Source organism: Stigmatopora argus, chromosome 1 (genome assembly GCF_051989625.1).
Source record: "Stigmatopora argus isolate UIUO_Sarg chromosome 1, RoL_Sarg_1.0, whole genome shotgun sequence".
Lineage (NCBI taxonomy): Eukaryota > Metazoa > Chordata > Actinopteri > Syngnathiformes > Syngnathidae > Stigmatopora > Stigmatopora argus.
The window spans coordinates 23802553-23823627 of record NC_135387.1 but is presented as its reverse complement, the minus strand read 5'-3'; the positions used below and the strand labels follow the sequence as shown (position 1 = coordinate 23823627).

At 41.0% G+C, this 21075-nt stretch overlaps 1 protein-coding gene across 2 annotated transcripts; it reads right to left on the bottom strand.

The window, feature by feature from the left end:
* Positions 1-415: 415 nt before the first annotated feature.
* arfgef2 (ADP-ribosylation factor guanine nucleotide-exchange factor 2 (brefeldin A-inhibited)) lies at positions 416-20676 on the bottom strand. 2 transcript variants are annotated; one of them, XM_077610299.1, is made up of 40 exons: positions 20611-20676; positions 20319-20521; positions 18137-18167; positions 17599-17722; positions 16457-16603; positions 15486-15665; positions 15073-15358; positions 14865-14990; positions 14228-14343; positions 13959-14092; positions 12969-13203; positions 12795-12894; positions 12407-12546; positions 11690-11798; positions 11412-11604; positions 11215-11326; positions 10930-11135; positions 10773-10857; positions 10392-10563; positions 10163-10308; positions 9405-9533; positions 9138-9296; positions 8910-9057; positions 8260-8359; positions 8137-8177; positions 7887-8056; positions 7637-7788; positions 7235-7407; positions 6971-7131; positions 6762-6892; positions 6014-6143; positions 5793-5928; positions 5090-5228; positions 4940-4997; positions 3872-3980; positions 3485-3624; positions 3056-3233; positions 2849-2987; positions 1481-1598; positions 416-1396 (listed from the first exon to the last, which is right to left on the bottom strand). In XM_077610299.1, the coding sequence occupies exons 2-40, from the start codon at positions 20467-20469 to the stop codon at positions 1238-1240; spliced, it is 5463 nt and encodes a 1820-aa protein (XP_077466425.1). In that variant the 5' UTR covers positions 20470-20521; positions 20611-20676; the 3' UTR covers positions 416-1237. The 2 variants fall into 2 exon arrangements, with proteins under 2 accessions (XP_077466425.1, XP_077466433.1); XM_077610307.1 differs by having other exon boundaries at positions 8260-8356; positions 20319-20665.
* Positions 20677-21075: the final 399 nt, after the last annotated feature.

Below are 21075 nucleotides of genomic sequence, written 5' to 3'. Positions count from 1 at the left end.
TGGGATGACTAGTATTTAATGATGACGTTCAATGGCAAACAATGTTACTTACAGTAGAACAGTTGTTGATGTGTTTCAGGCTTGTAAGTGGGAATATACCAAGGGAATTGTGTGGTTAAATGTAAAAACGATTCTTTTTCTATTACCAGCAGCCAATTAATAATCACAACAACTGTCCTGGAAATAGTTTGAAAAATGAGCTTCTATTTCTATGATCTCAGTAGGATATTATGGCATGTGCAAATTAATGCCACCTTGTCATTAATATTGAAAAAAAATAGTCACATCCAATGTGGAATTTGCATGTTCTACTTGTGACAACATTGACTTTAAAAGAACACGAGGATGTTGTAAGTTTTTTCCCGAAATGAGCAATACTATTTCGCAGACAGCCTGTAATAAACTGGCCCTGGTGTTAAACTGATCAGAATTCCAGTTTATTGATAACTTCAATTGCTCATAGATACCATCACAACATAACAGAATCATGGCATTTTCATTTCCGTGGTATATCATACATTGAATCTTACACTGCAAACGTGACCGTCTGCATTTTTGCCTTAATTGCATATATTTATATATATTTATAAATTCCCTAGTTTTTAGGGAAGAAAATGAGACATCCACTGTCACGGGGGGAAGGAATGATTCTCCCCAAAACTATTTAAATGCACTTTAAATAATTATAAACACGACATTTGGAACAAAACGCGACAGATGTGCAACAAAAAAAAAAAGGACGCTGCTGCCTTTGCCGCAATCACTCAGGCAGAGATGGGAAGAAAACGGTGAAACCCATTAACACACAAATGGAATGCATTAGCGCACGCGGACCAACGCTGTTGTAAACAAGCCGGAGCTGAACGCTGCAGTTTGACAGCAGGGTATGATGGGAGGGCGGCTGACTCACACACGGTCTTTTCCCACACGACAGGCACAGATGGCCAAAAGAGAGGGCCAAAGCGGGACATTATTCCACTTCCTTTAACTCATTCAGTGCCATGGACGGCTATGGACGTCCAATTCATTTGCACTGGGAGGATCCGGGCGCGTTTCCAGTCCAAATGAATCGGACGGCCACGTCAGCGAACGATTTAAGCGATACTGACGCCGCCTGTGGTAAGGCTGCCACGAGCGGTAGGAGACAAATAAATTAGCTGATTTGCTAGTCGAAGCAAGCCTCTTCTGCGGGGAAAAAGTGTGGTCGGTTGAGCGGAATTCGGGCCGGGTGGTCTTTTCAGGAGCCCTCTCTCCCCACGGCCCCCGGTAGGGCGATTTGGAAGGCGCTGCCGATGCGCAGGAAGAAGCGTCGCAGGACGGCTCGCAGCTCTGGAATCAAGTCAAACTGCATCATCTCGCACAGGGGGGAGAAGTAGCACGAAGCGTGAGGCTTGAACTGGGGGGAGTGGAAGGAAACGCACGTTAGGCTAGTTTGTTTTTCAACCGCTGAGTGCCACATATTGCGTGTGGGTGTTCCTGCCTTGTCATCGGGCAGCCTGAGCGTCCTGGTGAGCAGCAGCATCAGCAGACTGTTCCAAGCTTCTCGGTGACTCTCCGAGGTGAGACGGATGAAGTAAGCCAGGGCTTCGCTACACACCCTGAAATCGACAAGGTAGCTGTTGCCATAAATCCGTTTTTGTCGCAGGTAGGTTGTCTTTATTGCTATTACGCTAAGTGAGGTAACAGGTCACGGCTAAAGCGTCAAAACATTTTCCGTGAGTCGGCAGCTGGGTGAAAAAAACAACCGGCTTGTTTTTCATACGAATGCGACGAGACGACAGCTGGCAAAAAGACAACAACATCGATGGCAATATTTCACGGCCAACATGAGGAGGTAAGAGGAGAGGCAGAGTTTATGTAAATCAAGAGCAGTTGGTTAAGTATCACTTCAAGTCACAAGCGTCACCACAAGGCATTTGAGAACACATCTGAAAATATGACTAATAAGGTACCGTATTTTCCGCAGTATAAGGCGCACCGGATTATAAAACACAGTAGTAGTAGGGGATTGTGTTATACATCCACTAAATGGAGCTGTAGTAGTTATGGTAATACTACAAGTAATTCTTAATGGATAGCGCATGCTAATGTTACTTATGCCAGTACTTATAAAGCCAAGTACAGTCGTACCTCTACTTACGAAATTAATTGGTTCCAAGACTTTTTTTGCAACTTGAACATTTCTTAAGTAGGGGTGTACTTTATATGTAAATTCTCTAATTCGTTCCATGGTCCTCACACAACTACCAACTAAACCCTTTAAAATTGGTCAAAGTATCCCAATTTTGTATGAAAGATGTGAGGAAACACAAAAATGAGAGAAAATAATAAGGAAATGATTTATTAATGTCTTAAAATAAATAAAGCATATGAAAATGTGTCCCGCGCCACTGAAATATCTCCCTCCGCGGCCGTTATAGATTTAATCCCTGTGTTTGTACACCAGAGGGCGGAAAGAACCCCTTCTACCAGGGCCGAAAGCCGTCCACTTTGTAGTACATTTTAGACTTTTACGTGTGCCCTAGGTGAGTGCGTGTGTGTGTGTGTGTGTGAAAATATGTGTCACGTTGCATTTGTACATTTTTTAATTTCTTAATAAGGGGAATTCAAAATAAAATAATGGATAAGGAAATGCATTTACTTTTTGGGGTGATTTCGTAGCTTGGATCTTTTTTGTATCTCGAGTCACTCATTCGCATATAAAAAAAAATCGTAACCTGAAACTTTCGTATCAAGAGGCATTCGTAAGTAGGTGTGACTGTACTTTCAGAATTGAGTTGACATTTAAGGATAAACATTTAACGACAAGAAATAGTAACAAGGTTCACAAGAAAAATCTTGAACTCACAGTAGCAGGCGGGTTTGGATGTCTGGCCATGAGTCGCACAGCTGGGGATCAGAGTACATCCTGAACAGAATCCTTAAACTGCAGGCTAGACTGCTGGTTTCCTGCTTCAACAGATTGGGCTTGGACTTCCCTTTGAAGCCTGGTACAACACATGAAAGAATAAATCCAAGCATCCCCGTGGTGCTAACTCGGCCAGCTGTGACGTACCTGCCCTCCAGAGAGCCGTCCTTTGCTCGTTATTGGAGTTGAACTCCTTGGCAAAAGTATGCGACTCCAGTAAACAGTCCAGCAGCTTGAAAAGGTGAGCTGAGGTCATGTGTTTGTACATCCCCTGATCGCACTCCGGACCGCCTGCGTCGGCTGACGACTCTTCCAGGACATCTCGCTGACGGAAGGACAAACATATTGCCGTTTACACGACACGGTAACGGTATGATCTGATTTCACTGGGAGAGAGTGAATCTTTATTTCCCATATGAGGTAATCAAGCGATCATCATCTCATCAGTTTCATATGAACAACCATTAAAGTGCCATCAACTTCCAAAATGAGAGACTGTCTGTCACTGGCGTTTGTCTAGACTACACGCAACAAGCACTTCAACTTTGACCGGCGTGTTTCTGGAAGTCCGCTTACCTGAGCGGCGGCCATGTTCTCGGCGTCCTCTTTCTTGCTAGTCGCCGGGAAGAAGACGATGTTGTCGATGGTTAGGATTAGCTCCAACTGTACAACACATTTGATGAGTAGACCTGCGAACAACTTGTGGTCTGAAACTCCTGAAATGACAAGAAAGGTGTCACAATTAAAAATAAAAACAGTAATTTAATGTTTTAGGAAGCCACATTCAACTGCTGTTCATTTTTGAACAAAAGTCAGTAGCATCATAGTTCAGAAATCGAGGGATCAATCCCGGGTTCGGATATGTGGAGTTTGCATGTGTGGGTTTTCCCCAGGTACTCCCGTTTCCTCCCACATCCCCAAAATATGCATGGTAGGCTGGTTCAAGACTCAGAGTATACTCACGAGCGTTGGACTTGCCCTTCCAGGTGTCGTCACTGGACATTTGGCTGTGCCCTCTTTCTGACAGAGCTCGGTCATAGCTGCTCTGGGACTGGGTGTCAAAGTCAACATCCTGGAAATCAACAAAGCGAGTGTTTTTAAACTGGGATCCCAGTATCCCACCCAACGAGTCAACAGAAGATTTTGAAATAAACAGGCACATCATTTGGAATAAGTGGACCAACACCACATGCACATACAAAAATCATAGGTGACAAAATCAAAGACCAGATCGGGCACAACACTTCTTTTTGTTGGGCCTGCCAAAGTAAACCATGTGCACTGACTTTGTGTTTTGCGCTCCAAAAATGAAATTGAATGTTTTTTAAAAAGTCGATTTTTTTTTTAAATTAAAAATTCAAGTGATTATTTGCCTTTTTCCTTTTTGTTGTTAAAAAAACTAGAAAACGACAAATACAATAAATGTTCCTATGTTAATTAAAAGTACAAAAATGAAATTGAATGTTTTTTAAAAAGTCGATGTTTTTAGTATTAAAAATTCAAGTGATTATTTTCCTTTTTCCTTTTTGTTGTTAAAAAAAAACAAAAAAAACAAATACAATAAATGTTCCTATGCTAATTAAAATTACAAAAATGAAATTGAATGTTTTTTTTTTTAAATCGATTTTTTTAAATTAAAAATTCAAGTGATTATTTACCCTTTTCCTTTTTGTTGTTAAAAAAACCAAGAAAACAACAAATACAATAAATGTTCCTATGCTAATTAAAATTCCAAAAATGAAATTGAATGTTTTTTAAAAAATCGTTTTTTTTTTTAAATTAAAAATTCAAGTGATTATTTACCTTTTTCCTTTTTGTTGTTAAAAAAACAAGAAAACAACAAATACAATAAATGTTCCTATGTTAATTAAAATTTGAAATGAGTTGTTAGAAATGCTAAAGCGGTACACACAGTAAGTAGGCTGGTTTTAGGATTATAATGAGGAGGAACATTTCTCCTCTGTAAAAAAGTGACATGCCTTGCATTAAATGTGACATTTGCATTCAAATACTGTCTAGTCACTTCCTTACCAAGTGCTTAGCGTCAGCAGCTTCATCTTCCTGCCCAGAAGGTCGCCATGTCAACAAGCTGATGAAGGGGGAACGAACACAAAGAAAGCACTGAGCAAGGAGACTGACTGCAATGTTACGGAATGATCGTTTAGCAGCTGGCTGACGTACACTTGAGGGCTGGTGTTCTGGAAGATCTCCAGCATGCACGAGCAAGTGATGTTCCAGACTTGGGGGCTGAATTTCTCCCCGTTGAGGATCACCAGGTTTTCCAGGCAGTTGGTTCCCGAGCGAGCCAGCTGTTCATTGTCTGAAACAAAGTAGAAGGGTGCAGTACAAGAATGTCAGCCACTGCTAGATGTTTCGTGACAGTGGATCCATCAACATCAAAAGTGAATATAAAGTCCAAACACCACTCTTCAAATGTAAGCTTTTAACATATTTTTAATCACAAACATTTGCCATTTGAAAAGGTGCATCATGAAAAGCCATAATATTTAGGGCCTTAACCAAGTGTCTTTTTGGTGTGTTTTTCCTCTTTTAGCGTGCGTAGTGAACATAACATGGGTACATAAAAAATCTGTATGTTGCATCTTTATCTTTCCGTGGACCTGAGCTGATTTTGTATTTTCTTCTGCCTCACCATGTAACAAATCTATTTCTACTTAACATCAACATGACTGTAAAAAGAGGATTAAATCAAGCATTTTTTTAAATCCCACAGCAATTATTTTGTTATTTTTTTATATGCATTTATTTTTTTCTCCTTTCTCAGCTCCAAAAATGAATAGGCCGGACAATAACAAATGTCAAACCTATATTCAATCCAAAAATCTTGATGTGTCTGTAGTAGTTGAAAACTGGAAGCACCCACCTTGCCGGACGCACCATTGGAGCTGTGTGAAAATGTCCGCCAGCAGGATCTCACTAAGCGGCTCGTAGAATTGCGTGAACACGTCACAGATGGCGTAGAGGGCGTGATTGCACGTCGTCGTCATCCACTCAGTTTTCTAAGTGTAAAACGAAGCAAGGGGGCTAAGTTAAAGTCTTACGCCACATAAAAAGCATCTGGGCTTAGCTGAGGGAATAATGCACCTCTGTCTGCTGCTCCGGGAGCTTCATGTTGTCAAAAATGCGGAAGACGATTCGGAATAGGTCGTGCCACCAGTGTTTCTCGAAGGTGTGTCCGTAACTCTTCATGATCTCAAACATAACTGTAAGACCTCTGTTGGGAGCAAAACACAAATCCTTTAAAGATGACATAAACAGGCAACAGATGGCTGATTTTTGGCACATACATTAGCATTTCATTTTATGATTCTTTGTTTGTAACGCTTATCAAATAACACCGTTTTTTTTCAGCACAAATTAGTCATGGTGCCATGTCAATGCTTACACCACTGAGAAAATATGAGGTGCAAGTATGGATTTGAGTTACAGTATGTTCTAGATGCTAATTATAAGCAATTAACGCTCACTACGGGTGTTAGAACATTACTATAATAGCAATACACAATGCTAATCAAAATGAACATTTTGAGTAGCATTTCTAGGAACAACGTGATAAATTAATGTCCCCCCCCCCCCAAAAAAAAATTGCATTTGAAGGACAACACTCAGAATGGATTTTAAATAAAAAATAAAATTAAAAAAAATGATTACATTTTTGGTGAATGCTTGATTTGTAATATTTTTAACAAACATTTGCTATCCGCATGATCTTCAAATTTGTCAATCGTTTAGTCTAGGCTTCACCACATTGGACGATAAACAATTTATTTCTTGAGTATGAGAAAACACTAAATATAGAGTGGAAACTCCAACAGGTCTCATGAATTGGTACCTGGTCCGCACATCCAACTTGCAGCGGTTGATGATACAAGACAGCTCAAAGAGGATGGGAAACCAGCCTCGAACCCAGACCCGATCCCCAGGAGCTACATTCATGTCATCGCTAGTGTATTCCCTCAGAGCCTGCAAAATGGGCAAAGACAACAATACGAGTGAAGCATTTCAATGCAGAGGTGCGCAATTCATGAAGCCTCCTTTTACCTGTGGCCTCTCTGACACATATTTGGCGCAGTGGCGGATGAGTCGAATGGCCTCCATGCTGGTGTCGGGAAAAGCCGCGTTGCACACGAACTCGGACAGGCACTTGACCGCATCTTGGAAGGAATCGATGGCAGCCGCAAAGTGCTCCCGGAATGTATTCACTGAGAGTAAAGGATGTCATCGGCATTAATATTGGTACACTTGATCTCTCGCGTCGGGTTTCAGTGGATTAGAACGCCGCCAGACGCCATTGGGGAAACTTACTGACAATGTGGCCGCTGGTCTGAAAAGCAAGCTCCACGATAGACTCATCGTGGTCCGAAGCTGCCTGGTGAAATACGGAGAAGATGTTCTTCCAGCCCGATCGGATGTTAACGGCCTGGGAGTTGACCATCTGTGCGACACACCTGATCACCATGTCTCTGATTGTGGGAGACCTTGGGACAGTGCCGCAAATAATGTCCATTAATCCAATTTTTTTTTTTAAAGGACAAAGAACTGTTTACGCAACAATGGCCATGGGGGTGAAAGCACAAATACATTTCCAGAGAGCCCAATTGTTTACGTGGCGATGGAAAAATGCAAAAAGAGTGGAAATGTTGACAATGTCGTTGACTTTGTTAAACATACAAAACATATATCACAGATACCCTAGATCACCGTTACCTGTTTTTCTTCATGATATGCTCAAAAGGCCGAAGAAAGTCTTTTTGAAAGCGGAAATTTGCCAACTCTCCCTTTTCCAAGAATTTCATGGAGAGCTGCCGCAGCGAGTCCACTGCAAAGATGGCTACGTCTTCATTGGGGTTACAGCCAACCTATAAAGGATGCACCAATAGATGACACTTCTTTACAAGACAGCGTTTACTTTGTAAATTCAAATACATAAACTTCCATCTCATGTCGAGCCACCGACCTTATTAAAGTGGTCCCCTATGACCTGCCAAATCCGAGACCACTGCAGCCTGATGCGATTCATATTGTAATAGGAGATTTCCACTATCTTCTGCAGGCTGAACATTCGAGGCTGATGTGCTGAGGCAAGCTCATCCATGGACACCGCACACAGCCACCTCACAAAGTCCACTGCAAGAAGCATGAAAACAAATTACCGTATTTTTCGGACTGTATGTTCGCAAGTTAAATCATTCTGCAAACAAACTCACCAATCGCATTTCCGTCCAGTCTCGTAGACCCTGTGAAGATCCTGCAAGTAGAAATGAAGCATTCAAGTTAAGTCAATGAATTGGCAACTCTACTTGTGTGATTATTTAAGTGCTATGGCTCACCTGTCGACAGCTACGACAACACTCTGAGAGCTGGTTTCTCCCACTGACTCCTGGAGGTGAGCCATTTGACGCTTATCCTGATTGCCAACCAGGTTACCTGCTCCACATTTAACATGGCAACACCATGAAAGCTTTAGGAATTTTCCACGTTGCAACTTGAATTCGTTTATTTGTCAGCAGAAGTCATTAAACGGGGGTAAACGTGGAAGATAGCAAACAAATGCAATCTTCAATTAAACAGATTAGAGGTAGTTAGTATTAGCACCAACTCGAGGTCTTCCACGAGGCAGATTGATTAAATGCATCAATCCCTGCAAATTTCTATCCAATTATAGGACAACATTTTAATAGGTTAAGGGTATTGAAGTGCATGCTACCAAGCTATTTGGGGCATTGTAACCTCTTGTTTTGGTAATGTTATTTTGGTGAAAAGGGCTTTAGGAGATAAACTACATCTTTAGCCACATTTCAGCCACCATTTTTTGTGGATCTCGAATTCTTTACAAAAAACATGTAGGTAACCAAGTTGGGGAAGTCTATAAACTCAAGATTAATCAATAAAAATCATTGCCAGGGCCCATATCTAACTTGACTTATCTTACAATGAATTTATTTCCAATCATAGGTTTGCAAAATGATATGTTACCTACCGAGTCCAAGGGGCATAAATTCCTCTGTGCCAGAGGGTAAGCCCTTGATGATGGCATCTTTGTCTCGAACCACACCTGGTATGTAGCGCGTTTTCACCCCAGTGCCAATCAATTGGGCGAGTTCCAACTGACTAATGCATCTCAGGATCTACAACAATGTTCAAGTAACAATTAGGATGGGAATATTAAATACATCCAACTGTGGTCGCCACAAAAGGACGAACTGACCTCATGCCAGGAGTTGCCCAGGTAGTTTCCATCCGTGTGTGCCACAGTGATCAGGGTCTTGATGGTGTCAATGTTCTTTTGTTTCATCTCAGTGATGCTGGAGCTAGCAGTTAGAAGGGTGAATCTGGCTAGGGCCTGGACGAAGGCATCTCGCTCTAGCTACACATGACCAGCAAAGCAGAAAATTCATCCAAGAAGAAGAAAAAAACCACAACAAAAACACCAAAAATGTTTGTGGATAAGAAAAAAGAAACAGTAAAAACATACCTGCATGGTGAAGATGCAGGCAATTCTAATGGCGCACCGAATGCCTTCCAGACATAGTGAGGCCACCTCTGGGTCATCACAGTCCTGAAGACCAACACTGAATGCTGCCAACAAAGGGGTCCACGCCAGCTGAAAGTTAAAAAAAATAAAAATAAAAAACATCTTACCTTATTACAATTATTGTCATTGAGGTTATTGTCAGTATTGTATAACTGAATGATACCGTGTGCGGTCGATTTGTCGCCGGTCTTTTGGTTGCCCCGACCGCAACAACGGGCGACCAAAAGACCGGCGACAAAACAAGGTAAAACAACAGTCTACGCATCAATAAAAGCCAACAATGGCCATGAGCAGTTTCACTGAGCCGACGTGTGAGTGTATAAGAGTTTGTATGTACATGCGTTGTCCCTTTAAGAAGCTACGTCAGTCAGGGTCTTAACAAGTTGTCCAACAAAAAACAATACAAGTCCGGGAAAATTGGGACTTTTCTTGAGCCTAATAATTACTAGGGCATTAAGTATGACCAAGTAGTAATTCGCAGTTTGTATTTAGGGAATTTAAGCAACAATTTAAATGGTAATTATCAATAACCTTCCGGGCGACCAAAAGACCGGCGACCAATCGACCGTGTACCGAATGATACGCAGTGCCATGCAAAGATCAGGCCCCCTTTCCCCAAAACTTGCTTCCATGCTACCATATTCTACACCAATGTCAGTAAGGACATAAGACGACAGTAGAATAACATTTTTGCAGACCTTAAACATGGGCCGTACGTGCTCCAAGTGGGTAGCGCTAAAGAAAGGTGCTTGAGCGTGGCTGACTGCCTCCATCAGAGCCTTGGCGGTTTTGGCCATCTGCTCCATCTCCATGTTGTACAACAGACGACGCTGCTTCTCGCTGGCTACACGTCAAACGAGAAAAAAATATTTGTTTGCCGCAGTGGGTCACATGCAAAGAAAGATTGGCCACAGGAGTAATACTCACTCTGCTTGGTGGATTTGGGCGTAATGGAAAACTCTTTGCTCTCTTTCATAGCTATTTTCTTGCCAGCAATTTCATCATAAATGGAGGATAAATACTCTTCGGGCAGATCCTTACTGTCGTTAATACCACGGTTCATCTTGATGTACTGTTCCTTTGTCATCTTATTCTTCACCTAATAAGATTGACTATGGTTACATGCAGGTCAATAAATAACCCTTTCATCATCTAAATTTTGGCAATACACATCAGCATAACGAACCCTTTTCAAAAACGGCTATACATGTCCACATTCATATTTTGGGGAAAACCCAAATACTAAGAATACTCCGTTATCAGGCTATTGCAGGATGTATGGGCGATATTGCAATAAATCCATCTCACCTGAGGACTGTGCAGGTCTGTGGTGAGCATAATGATGGAGTAGGCTAGCACATAAGCTGTGTCTGCACTGGCAAACAACGTTTGTCTGCAGAATCAAAAGAGAATAAAATAAGATTAAGCGACATACCAACTCCAGCGGTGGTAAAATCCTCCTCACCCTTGGTTGCACTCCAGATATCGAGCAGCAAACTTCTCCATGAGTCTGTCGATCTTTTGGGCTTCCCCCGGCAGTCTAAAACCTTCCAAAAAGGCTCTAAGGGCCGAGACAAAGTCTCGCCCGCAAAAGTCCAACTGGTCAACGTAGCAGTACATCACCTCTTTATTCCACTTGATGTTCTCTCCCAAGAACTCGCCCACCTGGGTCTACACGTGGAGACGCAGAAAGGCCTCAGGATTGCTGCTTGGACTTGCGATTTACGATTCAAATCAATCAGTCACTCACTGTGTCCAATCTGTCCTCCTGGTGAAGAAACTGAGCAATGTTGTCAGTTGAGGAACCCAACATTCCCTGGTCTTGCAGGTATTGAATACCCCGCTTTGGCTTTTTGTTAAACCTGGGAGCAGGGTAGGAAAAAAAACAAGACAATCAATTGACTTTGGCGTTTTCTAGACATCAAACACCTCTTGCTAAACGCTCACAGTACGATGCCATTCTCTATGATGTCCTTCTGTTGTTTAATGACTTCGTACTGCTCCGGATGGTCGGGCTGAGATGAAGAAGTGACACTGGCCGAGACCGTGGAGTCTAAAGAGCTGATGCTGTCTCGGCGTCCGGTCAGGTGCTCTGGAAGCTTCAACTCTGGCATCTCGCTCTCAGGCAAAGGATCCTGGCCTGCGAGAAAAACCAACAGAGAAGGTTCCAATCACAAAATTGTTGGGGAAATTATCAAGTGAGGAAAAAGATCCCACATGCTTACCAAGGTTAGCTTGAAGGTTGGGGTTAACATACATGTCTTTGCTCCACTCGACCATACATTTGAGGATGGACACAAGACACTCCAGGCCCTTTTTACGTAGGCTAAGCTCCTGTTGATACCACAAGTCACAAAAATACACCATTCAGTAACAATTCACATATTTGATGCAGTTTTCCCAAACAGAAAACACAACCATTAAAATTGGGCGCCACACTTCAAACCTTTGGCCTCCTACATCATTCCATGATTCCACTGAGAACAAGTGGAATAGAACATAGATGGCTGTAAATTATTAAATTGAATGCTTTTATTGTATCATCTTACAGAAATCTTCACTTCAACACAATAGGGTTTTTCAACTTTTTTTTTTGCACTACAGTAATCCCTGGAATATCACGGCTTCAATTATCACTACATCGTGGATTTTTTTCTGGGGGATTTTTTTTTTTTTAAATAGATTTTTTTTATTTTAAATTCATAAAAATGTGAAAGTCCACGCTGAAACTCACAAGCGGAAGCCACTCCCTTGTCCTCCGCTTGCTACTAGAACTCAGCACTGAAGTTAAAAAAATATATTTTTTATTTATTTATTTCTCTTTTAATAGGGGTGACCCTACTTCGCGATTTTTTGTCTATTGCGGCCATGTCTGGTCTACATTAACCGCAATAATTGAGGGATTACTGTATGTATTACTGGGGACAACCCTAAAAATGTACCTGCAAAGGTGTCATTCCCAGCTCCTGGCCACTCCTGCCCATAGCTATTTTGGACAAGTCATTGACGAGGCGCTCAAAGATATTGGAAGCATTGAGGTCACAATCGTAGTTCACGTAAATGTCGACGACACACTGGGCGTCTGGATAGGAAAGAACCGTTGCTTATTGGTTTTGGTTAAAATTCTCAAATACATGACTTGCATGGTAGCACTCATGGATAAACAGATTTCAAAAAAATGAATTCATGAATTTTAGGAAATAAAACAGCGAAATGAAAACAGCGAAATGAATGGATCAAATAGTAAAAGAGTCTCGATAATTTGAATGCTGAATTCCACAAACTAAAGAATGGCCTTTATGTGACTACAGGTCCTATTTTGAAGCACACCTGCACAAATGCGTGTTAACGTCTGGATGACCATCCACTTGTGCTCAAAGGAGCTTGTCGACGTCTCCAAGATGGTGAGAAAAATCTCCCGAAAAAACACCTAAACCACAAGGGATTTGGGAAAATATGTCATAACAAGTTCACAAAGCCCCGCCTACCGATTCAGCCACCTACCTCAATTTGCATCTTCAGGTGGACCTTGAAATGGGAGAGCAGCGTGAGGAAGATGGCCAGCGAGAGTTCAAACACCTCGGGCACTGAGGAGACGCCATTTTTTGACAGCGCCACACACAGATACTGCTTAATGGCATTGACGAACATCTCGTGGGTGCGGAACACCGGCCCTGCACCCTGCAGCACGGACAGCAGCAACTGCAGGGACACGATCTTGGACCGCAACTCATGAGACCTGCAAAAGATTGGGAAACACACAGAATAATGTAATTTACTATTGGAGCTTTATCTCTTCGCCAAGGTTTAATATCTTTATTTTGTACTGAAGCAATAGAACCAGGCATGTTTTAAGTGGAATTATTTATCAGCATGCTAGCAAAAATATTATTTCCCTTAAGTACCACGTCAAAAGTGCTATGTGTAGCTCTGTCCATATACTTTGTAATGGGAACACTTTTGTTACTATAAACCTATTGTGTAAAATGCAATAAAATTGGGCATTAAAAAAAGTAAATGCCTCTTATCTCAAAGTGATGAGTGACTTTACTGTAAACCCAATGGATTTTTTCGGGGCAAAATTATGGTCAGTTAATTACAAATATTGTGCAAAGCTGCCCTCTGGTGGTTGAACTATAACAAACGTGACAACCGACCCATGAGATTAGAAACCCTTTTCTCTCCTACCATGTGGAAGTGCAAAAACCTTTTAAACGCATCCGAGCTGGGTTAACAAACGGTGGGGATGGAGTACTTTTGTATTTACGTCAAATGAATAGAAATCATTTTATTAGGTGGGGAAACATGGCATCAATTAAAAGAAGCGGTGCTACAAAGTGCCACATTGCAATTTAATGATAAAGCGTGCCTCTTAGCACCACAGTGTCCCTATCGAGTTTAGTGGTGTCAAGATTAAAAAGGCACTGTGCTTTTGAACAATGGAACTCAGACGACTACGGGGTGGTCGTGTCAGTTGGCCGATCTCTTACGTACTTTGGATCCGGGGGTCCTTCTGCAAGGGGTTTCATGGAAAGTTTGCACAATGAGCGGAAAACCAGGAAGGCATCTTTCTGTAGAATATGAGAGAACCGGGAGGTGCTGTGGGGTCCTTGAAGGGTCTCTGCATCCTGAGCCACATTAAGAAAACAGCTGTATTTCAGCACAATTGAATATTGCCAAAAAGAATCTGTTGTGAGCGACACTGTCGACAGTGATGGATTTAATCATGTTGATGATTACGGTGGAAAGACGTTTTTGCTTACCAACAAATCCGCTGAAGAGACGGAAGAACGGTCTTCGATGATGCCGTTCGTCTGTAGAGCCTCTTTGGGGAGAGCAGCTCGTGTTTGCTCAGACGCGTGCTGGGTGGGAGGCTCGTCTAATGGGAGGGGACGTACAGAGCAAAGATGAGAAACACGAGGAACACAACTATTAACCATTAATAAGACACTTAATTAAATACCAGAGGGAAAAAATCAATAATAAAAATCTACTTTGGAGTACTGTTGGGGCCATAACCAGAATATTTGTTGTGTTTTGAATTGGATTTATTTTCTTGTATTAACAATAAATTAGATATATTTGTTCATCTAAACAATGCAATAATGATTCATAATGGAACACACATTTTAGTTCATTCAGGTGACAGTTGGAAACCAGATTTTAATATTGTCTCCTACCAACAATATTTTTGAACATTTTGGCCTTAGTACCCTTATGTATTTTAATTTTAGTTGCCATTGACAGCAATACATGTCCAGTCCATTTTGACTGGCAGAGAACAGGGATTGGACATTTAGCCCTGTTAATGGCACCCAACAAGGTAATGAATGAGGCAAGTATTCTTTCAGATGTCAATTAATGCCTTATTATAACAGTGGAAGTAAAATAAGTTCTGACCAGTGCGAGGTGGTTGTTCTCCTTCTTCCTCTCCTTCAGTCACTGTTTCTGGATCTGTACTGACCTCTTCAGCCACCTGGACATCTCCTCGAGGAGCTTCACTGTTTTCATCTTCAAAAACAGAATCTACACGAAGAAAAGGATACGATTCTAAACCCTGAGATGAACCTCAAACTATGCAATGTTTCTGAAATCCGGCGTCACAAACCTCTAGAAAGTGTGACCTCTTCTGTTCCGTTCTGTGGTACATTTCTGCTTTCCGAGTCTCCGTTGATTGTTGGTGTGTCTAGGTCCAGTTCAGGCGGAGGTGGTGGTGTCGAATTGATGGCGTTTAGATCTGGAGTACTGGCTGCTGGTGATGGGGAACTCTGGAGGTCAGGGGTGGGCGTACGGTCAAGCTGAGGGGAGCCGGATCCCCGAGTACAAGGGACTGGAGAGGGGTGGTTCTGCGGCAGACGTAGACGGTCCTTCTCTTCCTCCTCGGCCTCCAAAGCCTGGAGACAAAACGGAAAACAATATTCTGTAGTAATTCAAACACAGACAAGTCTAGGTAATTGTATTCATTCCGATTGGGGCTTGACAATGAATCTGGTCAATGTAGATAATAAAGCTAAAACCAACCGCTTGGTTCTCCATGCGTGTGAAGATGACATTGAGCATCTGAGTCAGCGTGGCCTTGGCGGTAGTCTGGTTGATGAGGTTGCGGCTGGCCAGGTAGATGTTGTAGCAGGTCCTGACAGTGAGGAGGATTGTGCCTTCGTGGATTTCAATGTGCGGCGAGGTCACGGCTGTCAAAAGTGCCTGCGTAGAGGTTTAAGTCAATAGAATAAGTGAAGTACAAAGTTCACAGACGAGGTCCCGTCAAGACGATGCATTGGCTGCATTAGCACTAAGGCCAGATTGACTTTTTTTATACATGAAAAGAGTATATAGACTAGATATATACACATACAAAAATGACTAGTTTTTGCTGCTTGGGCCTTTGCTTGAACACTTTAGACTGTGCTAACATTGAAGAACAAGAATATAACAATAATTTATTATTTAGCAATGTTCATCTCAAGAGATACTTTGTCCTGTCTAACCTGATAGTGTGTACACAGTAGCCCAAACACAACTTCAGCAAGCTGTGGCGGCATGTGGACCGTAAAGCACGAAAGACGCGAAAGCAGGATCGTTTTTCTGCAAACAGTGGCCTAGGGCGTTTATTTATTCAACTGGAGATGTGGGGAGGGGCCTCTTATTCCTAAAACTAAAAAAAAAGACTCAAGGCTTCTAGCATGTTTTAACCAACAGTCTACTAAAGGAACACAATGCTTAATCATTGACTAAATGTATTCCCCAAAACACAAAATGTTAACATTTCAAAACATAACTTCATTGCTATGTAGCAAACGAAACAGTCAGACCCATATTTGGGGGCAATTTCCTATTTTCATGCCTGCAACTATTCAAATTGAGCCTGTACAGGTGGATGCGCATTGTAAGAAGGAAAAATAAATAAAACGACGATGGAAAATTATAATGAGCCGCACCAAATGGAATTTGATTCGAGTGCTCTGTAATGACTGATTTGACTGATTTGAAAATACCTTGATGATCTGTAGCTGGACTCCCTCGTCCGTTTGCGGGCCCTGGAAGCAGTTGCAGATGGTTTCCACCAAGCGGTCAATCAGCCTCTTGCCTGGGCTTCTGCTGTCTGGAGCGTTGCCTGTGATGTGGCCGTACGCTATTAATTTCTGTAATAAAGACACAAAAGCATATTTTTAAGCATCAATATTAAAAATGTACCGTATTTTCACGACTATAAGGTGCACATAAAAGTCTTAAATTTTCTCCAAAATAGACAGGGCACCTTATAATCCAGTGCGCTTTATATATGGACCAATACTAAAATTGTTATCACGATAAAATAAAATAAATCAGTCGATAGGGTACACCATCCTCTACAGCTCTCACAAGTACGGCAAGCAGCCCCCGACTCTACTATTTTCCCCGTAGAAAAAGTACTGCGCAGTGACTGCTGGGATATATAGTTCTTTTGTCAATACACCCAATGGATTGTGGCCTGGCGATCGGCATCAACACAGCTTTACGAAGCATGGAAGGCAGCGTTGGAATAGTTACGCTAGCTACTAGCTAGCTACTATTTGCGAATGGATTGTGGCCGCCTGTACGAACATATAAAACTGAGCGTTTTCGATGACTCATTTGGACAATTGTTGAAAATGAGGACTTTGATGGATTTGTGGGTGATGATGATGGGAGTACATTGTAAAATGGCTAAATAAAGTACAACCGAACTCAGTTTTGCTTCCGTTGCCCTTTTAAAAACGTGTTTTTAGTGTGTGGGTGTAGCATGTATGTTTAAGCTGGTGTATGTTTTGACATGCCTGGATGCGTCTATAAAAACGGTGCGTCCTTTGTGTGTGTAAAATACAGAAATAGCACTCGTTACTGACACTGCGGCTAAAAATACGATGCGCCGTATAGTCGTGAAAATACGGTAGGTTAAAATGTCACATAAGCTCCTCAGTCATAAAAAGAACACTGCTCACAAATTATTAGGCATTTTTAGCATTTGTCTGACATTTCAAATTGAACCTAAAACTTAAAACAACTTAACTTGATCGAAACTTTTGACATGAAATTTCACCTGGGAGGAAAATATCTAAAACTATTTGTCAATAGTGTATATGAATGGCACATGTGCATGCGTGTGTGTATTTTAAACCTGCAAGCAGTCCAAAGAGGTGCTAACTATGCGGGGGGACTTGGATTGGCATGCCAATTCAAAAGGCAGCACGTATTGGTCAGCCTCGATGTAGTTGGCTCTGGGTGGAACCACTGTACCATCCCTGGTGAGGGCAAGAAAATAAACGTTAAATAGTATATAAAAATCCAATGCCACAGAGTTATTTTCCCTGTTCTATTGGTGTAACTGCTACGAATTGTTGTGAAGTCACATACAAAAATATATATATATATATATATATATATATATATATTTTTTTTTTTACATCAGACTGCATCAAATCAGTAATATTATCAATAAAGTAACTTGAATTGTTAAAGTGCGAGTATTTTTTCCTCAGAAATTGGCTATGATAATGAGCTTGTAAACAATGTCAGTCCGCTGTATAAAAACAGCATTTAATTAGCATTTAATACAAATTATGATAAATAGACATTCTCTTCATAAAAAAGCGACTGAATATGCGTGGGTCTTTGCTTCAAGCCTAACATCTACGTGAATGCTTGAGTGGACTTACTTTTGTTTCTCAAGCTCCGCCTTGATTTCATCTAAGAAAATAAATACAAAATTAGACAAGACTGACGACTTCATAGTCACAGTTTTAGGATTAAGATCCCAACATTGAAAACCTTGATAACCAACATATTCAACTTCAATTGAAATGAATCAGCCATATATGGTTACAAACAGGGTTGATTAGTAGCTCACTAAATCCCAAAGCCAATGCAGGCTTCAAACTTATTGATGCTTCTTTTCTGCAAAGCTCCACTTAAACGTCAATTTTCAAGATGGGACACCTACACTTTATGTGCAGTGAACCGTAAAAAATAGAAATAAAAGGCATTGGCAACTTTTTTCACATTTGGCTTTTTGGATAGGAAGCTTTAAATAGGAAGCTACAGTATAATTTCTACTAAGATAATGCATTGTCAACACAAGGTAAGTTATGTGTTTGCGGAAATATTAAGTAATCCCTCGAATATCGCGGTTAATGTAGACCAGACATGGCCGCAATAATTGATTTATTTATTTATTTATGTTTTTTTTAAATTATTATTATTTTCTATTTTTTTTTTTATGTCTAAAATGTCATTTCCCGTGTCTGTAATCTCACCCTCTTGCTACTGTGACAATGAAATTTCCCGAATACGGGATGAATAAAGTTATCTAATTTAATCTAATAATTAAAAAAATCGCGAAGTAGAATCACCCCTATAATAACTACCTTCTTTTTTTTTTCTTTAGTGCTGAGTCCTAGTAGCAAACGGAAGACAGGGGAGTGGCTTCTGCTTACAAGTTACAGCGTGGATTTTGACCTTTTTATGAACTTTAAAAAAATTAATATCTATTTTTTAAATAATTAATAGCAGAAAAAATGCTAAGAAGTGAATTCGCGATAAGTGAAGTCGTGATAATCGAGGGTAATAGCCTGCTATTGTGATATGGAATGTATTGCAAAGTCATACGTGTGGTTAGCAATTGACTTTATTTGAGATCAGTGTCATTCGACATGCCAAGTCTTGCTTTTTAAAGCCATTCACGTTAGTTCCAGATACTAGAGTTTAATGTGAGGATAGCAACCCAAAAGTCAAAAAAATATATTACCCATACCTCCATAGCACTTGGTTGCCCTTACAATAGCCTAACCAAAGAACTCTGAAAGGTGACCGACCATATGTGACATTTAGGCTCCATCCATGTTAGCACCCATTCTCTATATCGCCTACATATGTATGAATAAACGATATGCCTGCACATGCATTTAATTTTTGTCCACAGATGTCAGTGATCAAGAAAATGTCATTTTAACACATTGAGGTTAATCAGGTCATCAGCCCGTTGTTACCACGGTTATGTTATCACAGCACGAACAGGAAGAGTTTGATGGGTTCCGCAACTGCCAGAAAAATGAAAAGTTGCTATTTTATGATTGGTTTTGATACGTAGACATGTTTTACGACTCACTATTACGTGTTATTCCAAGACAATAGTAAACTACTTATAGGACATGTATTTAACTCACATTGATGGTGCTCAAAATTCTATTCATTTTGATTGGGAGAGAATGGCAGTGATCATTCACTGATAAACCTCACAGTTTAGATGAATTTGACATGTATTATATTGGCAGTTACAAATAAGTTAAACAAGTTATTCATGTCAATTTGATTTCTTCCTAATGTCATCTTATTATATAGATACAATTAAATAGAAAAAAAATACAATAATGGTTGGTAAGAAGAAAAACATTAGAAATTAACTCTTTCGGTGCCATTGGATTAATGAAACGTGTCTAAATAGGTTTCATTTGAATGTTTTTTTCTTGTTTAAGGAGCACGAACGTCACCGTATCCTGGTCTTACTGAATGCGTGTTGTTTTTATTTGACTAACTAGGCTGTCTGGATGGCTGACAGTGCTACGTTCGACACAGTCATTGGTCTGTGATGCGGCCGTATAAAAGTCCACAATGACAGCCAAGCGTGGCGTTCTAAAGGTCCGACCAAAACCGTCGCGGTCGATCCCAAGACGACGACTCGAATTTGACACTTTGGCACGTTTGCAGGCGCCAGCACGCAGGGCCACTTGGCTGCTAATGCTAGCTAAACGTGGTCGAGGAAGGCTCCAAAAATGGATGATCGACTGAAACAGAAGAATAAAAGGCGTCCGAAAAGAAGCACTTTGGGGGGTTTTTACTCACCCAGCGCCACTTGACAGGCTTTGCGCAGCTGGTTGTGTTGACTCCTCTTCACTTCCCGATCCGTGAGGATCTTCTCCAGCGCCCGAGACAGAAACATAGTCTTGGTTTTACTGTTTTCTGCCTTCAGCTGCTGTTGTTGTTGTTGTTGCATTGTTGGGTTCTCCGTCCCGTGGTTTTCTCAGGCCGTCATTTTGGCCCGGTCCCTGCGGAAAAGCAGGTGACAAGGGAGCCAAATGAACCTTTTTTGTCGGGGGGATAGAGCAGCCTTCCGTTTTGCTACTCCTCAACCCACCGCCACCATATCTGCTACCTGTCACATCACGTGACCCCCACCCGGCTGGACCGGAAGTAATGGACGTCATATCCGCGTTGTCAGTGTTCAAACAAACGAATTTAAGAGAATTCGTGGATTTAAAAAAATATATATATATTTTTTATAAACGTATAGGTCATTTGTGTACAAAGTAAATTTAAATTATAATTCATCTGGTCAACATTTATTGTGAAAGTTCCACGATGTTACACTACATGGCAATAACGTCAACAACGATGTTCTACAATCTGAGCTTTACGTGCTCTGTACTGTTTAAATTATGTCAGGACTTGTATTGTTTTCTTTAAACTGTCTATTTTTTTGCATCTTAATTCTTCTTGAGCTATTGTCTTAATTTTATGCATGTAGGCACATATATAAATACATAGTTTTGTATTGTTACTATTTTGTACCCACAGTTAAGTAATACTATGTGAGTACAGA

Excerpts from the sequence above, each read along its gene's own strand:
- arfgef2 (XM_077610299.1), bottom strand. The coding sequence starts at position 20,469 with ATGCAACAACAACAACAACAGCAGCTGAAGGCAGAAAACAGTAAAACC. Across the intron at positions 9,534-10,162 it reads ACGTACGGCCCATGTTTAAG|CTGGCGTGGACCCCTTTGTT; the intron begins GTCTGCAAAAAT and ends TTTAACTTTCAG. Across the intron at positions 6,893-6,970 it reads ATGTGTCAGAGAGGCCACAG|GCTCTGAGGGAATACACTAG; the intron begins GTAAAAGGAGGC and ends CCCATTTTGCAG.